This window comes from Oncorhynchus masou, chromosome 8 (genome assembly GCF_036934945.1).
Source record: "Oncorhynchus masou masou isolate Uvic2021 chromosome 8, UVic_Omas_1.1, whole genome shotgun sequence".
Taxonomy (NCBI): Eukaryota; Metazoa; Chordata; class Actinopteri; order Salmoniformes; family Salmonidae; genus Oncorhynchus; species Oncorhynchus masou.
Window position 1 is genome coordinate 24,116,568 of NC_088219.1, and position 14,308 is coordinate 24,130,875.

A 14,308-nucleotide genomic window follows, 5' to 3' on the forward strand; every position below is an offset into this window, starting at 1 on the left:
CCACCTCATAGTGCATTATAAAGTACCATTATAAAGGAGGTATGTAACCTCACCTTCCCAGCATAGTGAACCACAGTGAAGAGGGGGCTGTGACTCCGGACCACCTCATAGTGGGGGCTGCTTTTAAATTTACTGTTCAACTTGTCCACAAAGTCTCTGTCTGATGCCTTAGGGGACAAATAGGGAAAAGAGATTAGAATTAATACACAAAAATTACAGTACAATGAAATTCTGTAATTTGGTGTACTTTCTGAATTGAGTGGAATTGAAATAGAAGTGAGCCCATCCCTGATTAATACAGATATGTATGGGTGTATGCAGAACACTACAGTACCTGAGGAAAGGCACTCTGCTCGTCCAGGAGAGAAAGTATCCCAATAGGTTTAGTAAGGATCAGGTCCTGTGGGAGAGACACGCATTAGTTGTATATGTATAAGTTGTATAAGCTACTGGCATGTGACTGAACACTGCCCCGTCAGCATTTCCCCTTCCAGGGGTCTGCGTTCTTTTAGATCTGCCAGACTCACAGTGGGTTTACACAACCTGTCTGTGTTATTACTGAGAGAGGGGGGGGGGGGGGGGGGGTAAACGGAGTGAAAGGGAGAGCAAAAAAAGTATGCGATAGAAAGGGTGTAAAAAGGGGATGCAAAAAAGGCTGAGAGAAAAAGAGTACTACTGTAAGTGATGAGGGGAAAAAGAGTACTACTGTAAGTGATGAGGGGGAAAAGAGTACTACTGTAAGTGATGAGGGGAAAAAGAGTACTACTGTAAGTGATGAGGGGAAAAAAGAGTACTACTGTAAGTGATGAGGGGGAAAAGAGTACTACTGTAAGTGATGAGGGGGAAAAGAGTACTACTGTAAGTGATGAGGGGAAAAAGAGTACTACTGTAAGTGATGAGGGGAAAAAGAGTACTACTGTAAGTGATGAGGGGAAAAAGAGTACTACTGTAAGTGATGAGGGGGAAAGTAGTACTACTGTAAGTGATGAGGGGGAAAAGAGTACTACTGTAAGTGATGAGGGGGAAAAGAGTACTACTGTAAGTGATGAGGGGGAAAAGAGTACTACTGTAAGTGATGAGGGGGAAAAGAGTACTACTGTAAGTGATGAGGAGGAAAAGAGTACTACTGTAAGTGATGAGGAGAAAAAGAGTACTACTGTAAGTGATGAGGGGAAAAAGAGTACTACTGTAAGTGATGAGGGGAAAAAGAGTACTACTGTAAGTGATGAGGGGAAAAAGAGTACTACTGTAAGTGATGAGGGGAAAAAAAGAGTACTACTGTAAGTGATGAGGGGGAAAAGAGTACTACTGTAAGTGATGAGGGGGAAAAGAGTACTACTGTAAGTGATGAGGGGGAAAAGAGTACTACTGTAAGTGATGAGGGGGAAAAAAGTAGGTTGTGTCTTTTTACCAGGATAGGCTTGTTGTCTTTGAAGGAGATCGTCTCCCACTCGATGCCCTCTTCCTTGTATTCATTCTGCTCCATCAGAAAGATGTGCTGCAGGATGACAAATGCATACAAAGACACATGAACGACTAAAAACAAAAGGACAGCAGGTATTTCCAGTTTCTTTCACAAGAGCTTTGGTCACAGGGGAACATCTTTCATTGGATCAATCTGCTTTGTCCAATCGTTTCATGAGAAGATGGCACATTCAATAGTGTGGCCTTCAGTCACAAAAACGCCAACAGAAGCCCTGAAGCCCTATGCAGTTGTAATCTAGTGATCCGACAGCAGTAAATCATCGTAAGCAGATTCCTATGGCATTTGACCCAAATGTATTCCGTGCTCAAATGGACAGGCCCCAAAGGTAAACTGTAATGTTTACTAGCAGAGAGTAGTTCACAGCAGTGTGACTAGTACAAGTAGACTCTCTAACTCCAGCATCCCATGCATACAGTACAGTGAGCTCCAAAGGTATAGGGACACATGTTGTTTTGGCTCTGTACTCTAGCACTTTGAAATAAAGATGATATAATGACTATGAGTTTAAAGTGCAGAGTGTCAGCTTTAATTTTAGGGTATTTTCATCCATATTGGTTAAACTGTTTAGAAATTACAGCACTTGTTGTACACTGGTCCCCTAAAACATGGGGACTAAGGTATTGGTACAAATTAACTTATGTGTATCAAAAGTTTAGTATTTGGTCCCATATTCCTAGCACACAATGATAACATCAATGTTGTGACTCTACAAACATGTTGGATGCATTTGCTGTTTATTTTGGTTGTTTTGGATTGTTTTGTGCCTGATAGAAATGAATGGTAAATCATGTAGTGTCATTTGAGACACTTAATTGTAAATAAGAATAGAATATGTTTCTAAACACTTCTACATTAATGTGGATGCTACCATGATTATGGATAATCCTGAAGGAATTGTGAATAATGATGAGTGAGAAAGTTACTGATGCACAAATATCATAACCCCAAGCATTTTTTTTGAGGGGGGGGGGGTGATAGTTATGCCTCTAACTTTCTAATTCAGGAATATCCATAATCATGATAGCTGATAGTCTGCACATTAACCTAATATTCATTGTATCATTTTAAATTCAAAGTGCTGGAGTACAGAGCCAAAACAACAAGAAAACAATGCACTGTCCCAATACTTTTGGAGCTCACTGTATGTACAGCTGACCTAAAATTACATGTTTTTCTGAAGCCTTCCACTGAAAAATTACATTTAAAAAAGAGACACTAATAGGCGTTTATAGCCATTTCAAAAAGCAGAACCAATTGCAGGTTGTGTTTGGATTCCTGTTCCTCTACTAATACTAAATAAAGAGACAAGCTGACCTCGTGTTTCTTTTAAGTGTTTGGGTCTTACGTTAACAAACCCTACAGGCTGTCATTTTTGGGGACTTGAATAGAGAATCACTTCTAAGGGACCCAAGATGACAGGGCTACTTCTTTGTGCACTGATATTTACACTTACGTGGTTAAAGAAGTACTGCAGCTGTTCATTGGCCAGGTTGATGCAGAGCTGCTCAAAACGGTTCACGGCAAAATTCTCAAACCCGAAAATGTCAAGGATACCTGTATTATATAACAAGAAAATAGACTGTTCAATCTGACATTGACCATCTCTTGTTGAGAAGACGAAAACGTAAAAAGAGTTGTGGAATTTTGTTACATTTAAAGTTTCCCTTGAAACGGACCTATTTCATTCAGCTCAACGTCAAAGTCAACATTGGGAGCCAGCAGTTCGTTAACTTTACTGACAATCCAGCCAAATACTCTCCCATAAGCCACTTTGGCAATGGAGTCCCTGGCATCTGTAGATAAACACACAACAACAACAACATATTAACGGAGTCAAGTGCTCTTGAAAACATGATTAATAGTATTTCTATTTTGAGCTTCAGTTTATTTTTTTCTTTCCCATGGATTCTAAAGCAGTCAGGCCTGGAGTGAAGCAAAAGTAATCCGCTAACCAAAAATACTAGCTCAAATAGCCAACCAACCAGCCTGTTACCAACCCTTAGTAAACTTTCAGGAAAAACTATGCTTGAACAGATAAAATGATATTTTACTATAAACAAATTAATAGACTTTCAGCATGCTTATAGGGAAGGACATTCAACAAGCATGGCATTAGACAAATGACTGATTGGCTGAGAGACATTTATGTGAAAAAAAGATTGTGGGAGCTGTTCTGTTAGACTTCAGTGTAAATTTGGACATTATCGATCGTAGTCTTCTGACAGAAAAACGTATGTGTTATGGCTTTACACCCCATGCTATATTGTGGATAAAGAGTTACCTGTCTAACAGAACACAGAGGGTGTTCTTTAATGGAAGCCGCTCAACATAATCCAGGTGGAATCAGGAATTCCCCAGGGCGCTGTCTAGGCCCCTTACTTCTTTCAGTCTTTACTAATGACACGCCATTGGCCTTGAGTAAAGCCTGTGTATCTATGTATGCGGATGACTCAACACATGAAATTACTGTAACACTTAAAGAGCTGTAGTTAGTTTTGGAATGGGTGGAAAGGAATAAGTTAGTCCTAAATATTTCAAAAACTAAAAGCATTGTATTTTGGACAAATCATTCACTAAACCACAACTACATATTGTAATAAATAATGTGGAAATTGAGCAAGTTGAGGTGACTAAACTGCTAGGAGTAATCCTGGATTGTAAACTGTCATGGTCAAAACAATAGTAGCTAAGATGGGGAGAAGTCCGTCCATAATAAAGTGCTGCTCTGCCTTTTTAACAACAATATCAACAAAGCAGGTCCTAAAGGCTCTTGACTGTTCAGTCGTGTGGTCAGGTGCCACAAAGAGGGACATTGGAAAATTATAACTGACTCAGAAGAGGGCAGCACAACTGGCCCTTAAATGTACATGGAGAACTAACAATAATATGCATGTCCATTTTTTCTTTATTTAAATACATCTCTAATGGGTCAAAGTGGAGGGATTGACATTGTCATTAATTGTTTTTGTAAGAAGTGTTGACATGCTGAATGCAGTGAGGTGTGTTTGAACTAATTGCACACAGCTCAGACACCCATGCATACCCCACAAGACATACCACCAAAAGGTCTCTTCAAAATCCCCAAGTCCAGAACAGACTATGGGAGTCGCCCAGTAGTACATAGAACCATGACTACATGGAACTCTATTCCACATCAGGTAACTGATGCAAGCAGTAGAATCAGAGTTTTTTAAAGTTTTTTTTAAACACCATATGGAACAGCGGAGACTGAAGAGAGACACACACAATAAGACACTCACTCGACACACGTACATATGGATTTTGTATTGTAGATATGTGGTAGTAGATTAGTGGCCTGAGGGAACACAATAAATGTGCTATGAAATGTCATGTAATATTTTAAAATGGTATATATAACTGCCTAATGTTGCTGAACCCCAGGAAGAGTAGCTGCTGCCTTTGCAGGAACTAATGAGGATCTTTAATAAATACAATACAATTTACAGTGGTTGGTCAGACAGACATGGGCCTTCTTTAAACACTCGAGGAGGAAGTTGTGGTCAGTCTACCCTCCCTTAATCCTAACCTTAACCATTAGGGTGAAAACACCAAAAATTGTCCAATATCTTAGGGACATCATTGGCTGGCATTAGTAAGACACGGTACATTTACTGTATTAAACCGTATCCTGTAATGTTCTTTCATACTGTTCTAGCACTGTCAGGAATGTACACAAACCGTGTGCTCTCCAGTTTCATGGAAAGCCCAAATGAATGACGAAACTGGGTTCTAGAGGCCCTACAACAACAGTTATTATCCATGGTGGTTAATACGGACTCAGGCCCTCCTTTCTAATGGCTAAGGTGATGTGGTAAGGGAAGCGGATCCTGGACCAGAGCTTTTCTCCTTACCCTCGGCCTGCTGCTGGTTGTGCAGCCTGCGGATGGCTTCTCCTCTCGTCACAGACAGAGTACAGGTCAGACTCCTCAGCAACTCCTCCTCCTGCACCCCAAACTGACCCTGAGAAGGCAAACACACAAATATTAAAAGGGATACTTCAGGATTTTGGCAATGATCCTTTATGATCCGTCATCTACTTCCCCAAAGTCATTTGTATGTCCCTAATCACCCCTGCTGCTAGCGTGCCCTAATCACCCCTGCTGCTAGCGTGCCCTAATCACCCCTGCTGCTAGCGTGCCCTAATCACCCCTGCTGCTAGCGTGCCCTAATCACCCCTGCTGCTAGCGTGCCCTAATCACCCCTGCTGCTAGCGTGCCCTAATCACCCCTGCTGCTAGCGTGCCCTAATCACCCCTGCTGCTAGCGTGCCCTAATCACCCCTGCTGCTAGCGTGCCCTAATCACCCCTGCTGCTAGCGTGCCCTAATCACCCCTGCTGCTAGCGTGCCCTAATCACCCCTGCTGCTAGCGTGCCCTAATCACCCCTGCTGCTAGCGTGCCCTAATCACCCCTGCTGCTAGCGTGCCCTAATCACCCCTGCTGCTAGCGTGCCCTAATCACCCCTGCTGCTAGCGTGCCCTAATCACCCCTGCTGCTAGCGTGCCCTAATCACCCCTGCTGCTAGCGTGCCCTAATCACCCCTGCTGCTAGCGTGCCCCCTAATCACCCCTGCTGCTAGCGTGCCCTAATCACCCCTGCTGCTAGCGTGCCCTAATCACCCCTGCTGCTAGCGTGCCCTAATCACCCCTGCTGCTAGCGTGCCCTAATCACCCCTGCTGCTAGCGTGCCCTAATCACCCCTGCTGCTAGCGTGCCCTAATCACCCCTGCTGCTAGCGTGCCCTAATCACCCCTGTTGCTAGCGTGCCCTAATCACCCCTGCTGCTAATCACCCCTGCGTGCCCTAATCACCCCTGCTGCTAGCGTGCCCTAATCACCCCTGCTGCTAGCGTGCCCTAATCACCCCTGCTGCTAGCGTGCCCTAATCACCCCTGCTGCTAGCGTGCCCTAATCACCCGTTGCTAATGTGCCCTAATCACCCCTGTTGCTAGAACCCAAATCCCCTCAGTATCCAGATCTGTGAAGATGTTTTGCTCATAATGATGATGAAAACTGGGCAAAGACCAGCTGATCCTACGTCAGGTGGAAGTTAACCTAGCATCGTGAGCAGTACCTCTCCATTAAACTCCAAATATAGCCTCTCGTGAACCTGTGTCTTATCTAAGCTAGCCAGATGTTGCCTCAGCCCACTGCCGGCCTGGGAGGGCTGCTAATCAAGAGGGACAGCGGAGCAGGGTGCAATCAGTCACCTGTTTAAATTGAAGGCACGCACACACATGATCACCTGTTTAAATAGCATGTGGATCTATGCATAAACAAACAGACGCAGTAGAACGTTTAAATATCATGGACACACAAACTAGTTTAAAAGAACACATAAAGTGTCAAAACTGTCTCCAAGAGCCAGCAGCTGCCCATGTTAGAAAGGTCAGAGGTGATTTTGTAAAGAAAGTACTGTAGTGATTGCCTCAAAAATCCCCTTGTTTGTTTTTACCATGTATGCTCAGGACTGACAATCAACAGTTTCTTCCCCTAGCTTAGTCGTTGGACCCCTTCCTTCTGCTGTATAAACCACTATCAGATGACTCTTCTACTGTAAACTGTTGATTGGAACTGTTCTTGTAGTTTATATTTTACTATGTCAATACCACTGATGAACATTTATGGAGGAAAAGGGAAAAAAATGCCAACAGGTCAATAAGTAAACTGCATATGTTAACAGAAGCTGCTACCAAACGAGGCCAAATGGAATTAAATGTTTATTTTATTTAACTAGGCAAGTCAGTTAAGAAAAAAAAATCTTATTTACAATGACGGCCTTCCCCGGACAAACCCTAACGACGCTGAGCTAATTGTGCGCTGCCCTATGGGACTCCTGGCCGGTTGTGATACAGCCTGGAATCGAACCAGGGTCTGTAGTGACACCTCTTGCACTGAGATGCAGTGCCTTAGACCGCTGGCCCACTTGAGAACCCAAAATATACTCTGTAGCCACCCATTTTTATTAGCCTATTCATGAATCTATTGGTTTGGCAGTACCATCCTCTTACTTTTGTAATAATTGAACCTGCCAGACGAGCCATTTCCTTGAGAGCAAAAGAAAGAATGGCAAAGAAGGAGTGGAGGAGGATGTAGACTCACAGCTGTGGCTTTGAGCCAGCCCATGGACTTGCCAGTGACCCTGAGCACGTCGGTCTCTGTGGGCTCAAACATGATGTTTCCCAAAGACAGGATCCCTGCCAGGATAGTCATCATGTCTACCTTCTCCTGATGACACAACATATACATATATACAATCAGTCCATCTGTCAGTTAATCAATTGGTCATTTATCAACTGGTTAATAACATCTAACAACTTGTTTATCAGTCAATCAACCAATTAGTCCAACAAAGTACAATCAATCAGATTCAGATGTTCTCCTCATTGCTGACATATTGCAAACAGATGGATGAGAAAGAGTTTCAGAGAGGTCTTACCTGTTCCTGAAATCCCACCATGTCCATTGCGTTACACACTTCACTGTACTTCTCCCCCCATTTCTTCACTATGTCCTCAGAGCCGTACCGCCCATTCAGATACCTGACAGACACAGCCACAGAAACACATTTATACAGATCTGATGAGTGAGCACAGAACACACACACCGGCTACATATGTAGGGGGCATAATGGTCAACACATTATGCATATCTGATTGACAAACACTGAGGCTTCTACATTGCTGCACTGTATCACAGGGCACTACAATATAGCAGGGCAGCCACTATCACAGGGCACAACAACTGACTGTATCATAGGGCACTACAACATAGCGGGACAGCCACTATCGCAGGGCACAACAACTGACTGCATCATAGGGCACTACAATATAGCAGGACAGCCACTATCGCAGGGCACAACTCACTGCATCATAGGGCACAACAACATAGCAGGACAGCCACTATCGCAGGGCACAACAACTGACTGCATCATAGGGCACTACAACATAGCAGGACAGCCACTATCGCAGGGCACAACAACTCACTGCATTATAGGATAGGGCACAACAACATAGCAGGGTAGCCACTATCGTAGAGCACAGCAACTGACTGCATCATAGCGCACTACAAACACCACATTGTTAAAATAAATAGCATTTCACTCTGGACCTAGGCCTGTTCAACTGTCAAGAAGAAGTGAAATACAAGTAGCATACACATACTGAACAACACTGAGAACTATATGTGGTCGCTATTTGTATAAGCCATAAGAACCAAAAAAGGCAGGAAGGAACATTAAGACTAGATATCAGAGTTCCAAAACAAAAACCTTGGTTTATGTCAGGAAAATAAAAAATGTAATTAAATTATTACAGTGTGACCCTATGACTCTGTGGAAATGTCTAACTTCCCAGACCACACCCACAGAGTCATCACTACCTGTGGAGGAAACGTTGCAGAATGATAACATCACAGTGGACCCACCTGTACTGTGTGGGGTCCAGGAGTCCATACATGTCTTTGTCCTCCGGGGAGATGCCCGCCAGCATGCAGTAGAAGATATGGAAGTTTCTCTCGCCCTCATCCTGGTGGACCACACGAGACTTCTCCAGGAGGTACTCGTTGATCTTAGCTCCTTTTACTGTTAAAGGCACAGCACCACACACAAGGACACACACAGGATCAAGTCATGCTACATGTCTGTCGTATCAATGCAATCACCACATACATTTAGTGTATAAATAAACAAATATGAACATAAGTACACACAATATATGAATACACTGTCACACACACCACCCCCCCCACCTACCTGAGGAGTTGTGGAAGCGCAGCTGAATGTACTTCCCGAAGCGACTGCTGTTGTCATTCATCACAGTCTGGGCATTGCCAAAGGCCTCCAGCAGAGGATTCACCTTGAAATACCATACAGCACAAGATCAGTACAGCACCAGAACTTTCATCATGGTGATCCTACATGGAGCCAGGAGTTTAACATTTCCAAGCCCTAATCACAAGACATCCATGATTTGCAACTTTCCGTGTGCCTGACCACACTATATTAGAGGGGCACGGTATATTAGAGTGTGACGGTTTATTCAAGGACAACCACCACCCGGGCCACTGAAGTTCTTGATGATCCGATAAATGGTTGATTTAGGTGCAATCTTACTGGCAGCAATATCCTTGCCTGTGAAGCCCTTTTTGTGCAAAGCAATGATGTCGGCACGTGTTTCCTTGCAGTTAACCATGATTGACAGAGGAAGAACAATGATTCCAAGCACCCCCCTCCTTTTGAAGCTTCCAGTCTGTTATTCAAACTCAATCAGCATGACAGAGTGATCTCCAGCCTTGTCCTCGTCAACACTCACAGCTGTGTTAACGAGAGAATCACTGACATGTCAGCTCATCCTTTTGTGGCAGGGCTGAAATGACGTGGAAATGTTTTTGGGGTATTCAGTTCATTTGCATGGCAAAGATGGACTTTGCAATTCATCTGATCACTCTTAATAACATTCTGGAGTATATGCAAATTGCCATCATACAAACTGAGGCAGCAGACTTTGTGAATATTAATGTGTGTGACATTCTCAAAACTTTTGGCCACGACTATACAGTTGAAGTCAGAAGTTTTACATACACCTTAGCCAAATACATGTAAACTCAGTTTCTCATATTCCTGACATTTAATCATTGTAAAAATTCCCTGTCCAAGGGTGAGTCAGGATCACCACTTTATTTTAAGAATTTGAAATTTCAAAAAAGAAAATTACTTATTTCAGCTTTTATTTCTTTCATCACATTCCCAGTGGGTAAGAAGTTTACATACACTCAATTAGTATTTGGTAGCGTTGCCTTTAAGTTGTTTAACTTGGGTCAAATGTTGTTTCGGGCAGCCTTCCACAAGCTTCCCACAATAAGTTGAGGGAATTTCGGACCATTCCTCCTAACAGGGCTGGTGTAACAGTCAGGCCTCCTTGCTCGCACACACTTCTTCAGTTCTGCCCACAACTTTCTGTAGGATTGAGGTCAGGGCTTTGTGATAGCCACTCCAATACCTTGACTTTGTTGTCCTTAAGCCATTTTGCCACAACTTTGGATGTATGCTTGGGGTCCTTGTCCATTTGGAAGACCCATTTGCAACCAAGCTTTAACTTCCTGGCTGATGTCTTGAGATGTTGCTTCAATATATCCACAATTTTCTTTCCTCATGCTGTCATCTATTTTGCGAAGTGCACCAGTCCCTCCTGCTGCAAAGCACCCCTACAACATGATGCTGTCACCCCCGTGCTTCACAGTTGGGATGGTGTTCGTCTGCTTGCAAGCCTCCTCCTTTTTCCTCCAAACATAACGATGGTCATTATGGTCAAACAGTTCTATTTTTGTTTCATCAGACCAGAGGACATTTTTCCAAAAAGTACGATCTTTGTCCCCATGTGCAGTTGTAAACCTCACTCTGGCTTTTTTAATGGCGGTTTTGGAGCAATGGCTTCTTGCTTGCTGAGCGGCCTTTCAGGTTATGTCGATATCGGACCTGTTTCCTCCAGCATCTCACAAGGTCCTTGCAGTTGTTCTGGGATTGATTTGCACTTTTCGCACAAAAGTACATTCATCTCTAGGAGAAAGAACGCGTCTCCTTCCTGATTGGTATGACAGCTGTGTGGTCCCGTGGTGTTTATACTTGCGTACTATTGTTTGTACAGATGAACGTGGTACCTTCAGGAGTTTGGAAATTGCTCCCAAGGATGAACCAGACTTGTGGAGGTCTACAATTTACAGTTTTATTTCTGAGGTCTTGACTGATTTCTTTTGATTTTCCCATGATGTCAAGTAAAGAGGAACTGAGTTTGAAGGTAGGCCTTGAAATACATCCATAGGTACACCTCCAATTGATTCAAATGATGTCAATTAGCCTATGAAATCTTCTGGAATTTTCCAATCTGTTTAAAGGCACAGTCAACCTAGTGTATGTAAACTTCTGAACCACTGGAATTGTGATACAGTGAATTATAAGTGAAATAAACTGTCTGTAAACAATTGTTGTTAAAATTACTTGTGTCATGCACAAAGTAGATGTCCTAACTGACTTGCCAAACTATAGTTTGTTAACAAGAAATTTGTGGAGTGGTTGAAAAACAAGTGTTTATGACTATCCTAAGTGTACGTAAACTTCCGACTTCAACTGTACATATTCTCATTCACCTCTCTAGATTTGAGTGTATTAGGTAGTTGTTGGGAAATTGTTAGATTACTTGTTAGTTTTTACTGCAGTCGGAACTAGAAGCACAAACGTCACTACACTCGCATTAACATCTGCTAACCATGTTTTATTGGTCACATACACATGATTAGATCATAACCTCTCGTGCCAGATGGCCTAAGTATCAAAACACACTAAGGGTTGTATCATCTGATAAACAAGGGAAGAATGATAGCATTGTTCTCTGGATGCAATACATTACAGAATTCATGACCAGTGAAACCTTTCACTTGTTTCCTGACTAGTAAAGAGCATGAAAGTTAAGGATGTGGTACTTTGAAACCAAGATACCACAATAGCGGAGGAGCAAGGTCAAGAGTTTTCCCCAGGGGAAATTAATACTAAAGTCAAAAGGTCATTGGATTAATGTGTAAATTAATGATTTATAGACACCTCAGGAGAATGAAGGAAGTGAAAGTTGGACGAGGAATACAATGCAGTTATTCAGGGAAACTGATGGCATATTGAAGCTATAAAACACTTTGAAACATCTCCTTCAACTCGATATATCTAGATTACAAGTCATGTCAGTGTGTTGAACTCTAGCAGGCCATCAAAAATGTGGTGGTGGTGACTTATCAACCTGTGTGCAAAAGTTAACAAATGAACATTAGCAAACATATAAAAGAATGCAGCAAGAGCACTATACTGGTTTTTAAACAATAATGCAAAACACATGATTGTAATGAAACCAATGTCCTGGCTGTGACCACAATGAGGGGATTGCATGCCGAGGTAGGAGTAAATGACACAGGATTTCCTGTCAGCCTTTCAACATATTTCACTCTTAACCTCTAAGTTCTCACTTTCCCCATCCCGTCAATTACCAGGCCAACTGTTGAAGACAGTCAGAGAGGGTAGAAGCTGTACCATATTAGGAATAGTCAAGTGAGCTCGTCAATACCATGTACTTGTTCCAGGGAGCACTTTAAGTACAATGAATGAAACATAATTGTATGGTGTGAACAGCGATTTATGAAAAAGTGTTTGCATTATGAATGTTTACTTGGACAACCTACGATTGTCTCAAACTCATCAGAAGACCGCAGCAGAACAGCAGGGGGAAATGGAAGATGTGAAACTCTGGAAAATATGTTTTATTGACTGCTGGAACTCTGTACTCCCCCTTTGGCTCTCCCAATTATCCCTGCTCTGCAGACACGCAAGCAAACCATTACGTGGCATAGAAAAAGTAGTGACTTTGAACATGTGGCTACAGTATATCTGGAAACCCATATTTCCATTCTTACTCTGTTTTTTAGTGGTCAGTTGAACGGCATTTTCCACTGTTCCAAAAAGGTCTAGAATACTTCATCAGCAACCTGCCTGAAGAGAACATGCAGCTGTAACACTGAGAATAACCAGCGAATGTACAGTACATTACAGAATACTGACCTAAGCCATACAAGCTAATCAAATCCATGTCTACTCCAACCACATGTACCCCGAAATAACATCAGTGTAATAAAAAGTGTTGTCAAACACAGCCTCTCTCTGAACCCGAGCTCACAGCCAAGGAGCCAGCCAAATCACTCCCACCAAGTCCCAGTGATGCAATTCCACAGAAAGGCTGGAGGAATTTCCCCACACTTGCTAGTTTTCCTCGAGGCCCTCAGTCTCATCCCGTATCCCACAGAGAACTTCTCGTACCATGAGACAGGCGTGAGAAAACAGGGGCCGGAGAGGGACGTCGGTCAAGTCTGTGTGTTTACCATAGTAATCATCACAGTGGGGGAGCCAAGAGGAAGTCAAAAAGGGGAACATCCATGATGTTATGATACTCCGTTTGAGTTTCCAAAATGGTAGGAAGGAAGTGTCTCTTGGGTTGTGGCAAAAATCCAGAAACGTGGTTGTGTGTATTTGGTGGGTCACAAGAAAATTCTAAATATTTTAATTTCGGTCACAATAAGAACAAGTTTGGTAACCAATGCAACACAGTGGACCGTACTGTAGTACACGAAGAAAAAGCACAACGCTATACCACCATCTTATTTCAAAAGGACCATCCTCAACATGTGTCCAATGACATTTTAAAGGGATGTGCATTAGATCATACTTCTCCAATATCAAAGCAGATAATAACCTTTGGTCATGATGGATGACAATCCTACAACATAATACTGTATATGTAGCCATTAGATAAGGTTAGCATAGCATCACTTGATTGATGCTATATCACTTTCAACTATCACTGAACACTACTATGAATGAGGGGGAATACACAGCATAGTTAATACAACAGAAGATAGAGACCATCTCTCCTGCCCCCTTCCCCTCAAGCGGTCAACAATGCTGAACATGGGCGCAACTTTGGTTTCAAAAGTGAGGGAGGGATTCTATTCTATTCACACTTCAAAAACAGCCTACCCGACCATTCGGAGGCGGCCGCATGGTCCTAAAGCACACCGTTTCCCTGTTTTATACCACATTCCAATGATAAGACTGAGGGGGACAAATCATATTTCAGAATGTGGGCCCCACTTCCTCAATCTACACACAATACCCTACAATGACAGAGAAAACAGGTTTACATTTTTGCACATTAAAAAAATAAATAATAATTAAATACCTTATTTACATAAGTATTTAGACCCTTTGGACATG

General features: G+C 42.6%; 1 protein-coding gene across 1 annotated transcript in view; it reads right to left on the reverse strand.

The window, feature by feature from the left end:
• Nucleotides 1–5: 5 nt before the first annotated feature.
• The window catches only part of LOC135543793 (unconventional myosin-VIIa-like), a 33,322-nt gene continuing 19,019 nt past the window's right edge, over nucleotides 6–14,308 (reverse strand). Inside the window, exons 5-14 of the mRNA XM_064971132.1 lie at nucleotides 9,257–9,359; nucleotides 8,929–9,085; nucleotides 7,943–8,045; nucleotides 7,606–7,731; nucleotides 5,359–5,467; nucleotides 3,163–3,279; nucleotides 2,940–3,040; nucleotides 1,412–1,498; nucleotides 335–400; nucleotides 6–167 (exon numbers count right to left, since the gene is read on the reverse strand). Coding sequence (XP_064827204.1) covers nucleotides 6–167; nucleotides 335–400; nucleotides 1,412–1,498; nucleotides 2,940–3,040; nucleotides 3,163–3,279; nucleotides 5,359–5,467; nucleotides 7,606–7,731; nucleotides 7,943–8,045; nucleotides 8,929–9,085; nucleotides 9,257–9,359 — 1,131 coding nt within the window. The remainder of the gene's footprint in view (nucleotides 168–334; nucleotides 401–1,411; nucleotides 1,499–2,939; nucleotides 3,041–3,162; nucleotides 3,280–5,358; nucleotides 5,468–7,605; nucleotides 7,732–7,942; nucleotides 8,046–8,928; nucleotides 9,086–9,256; nucleotides 9,360–14,308) is intronic.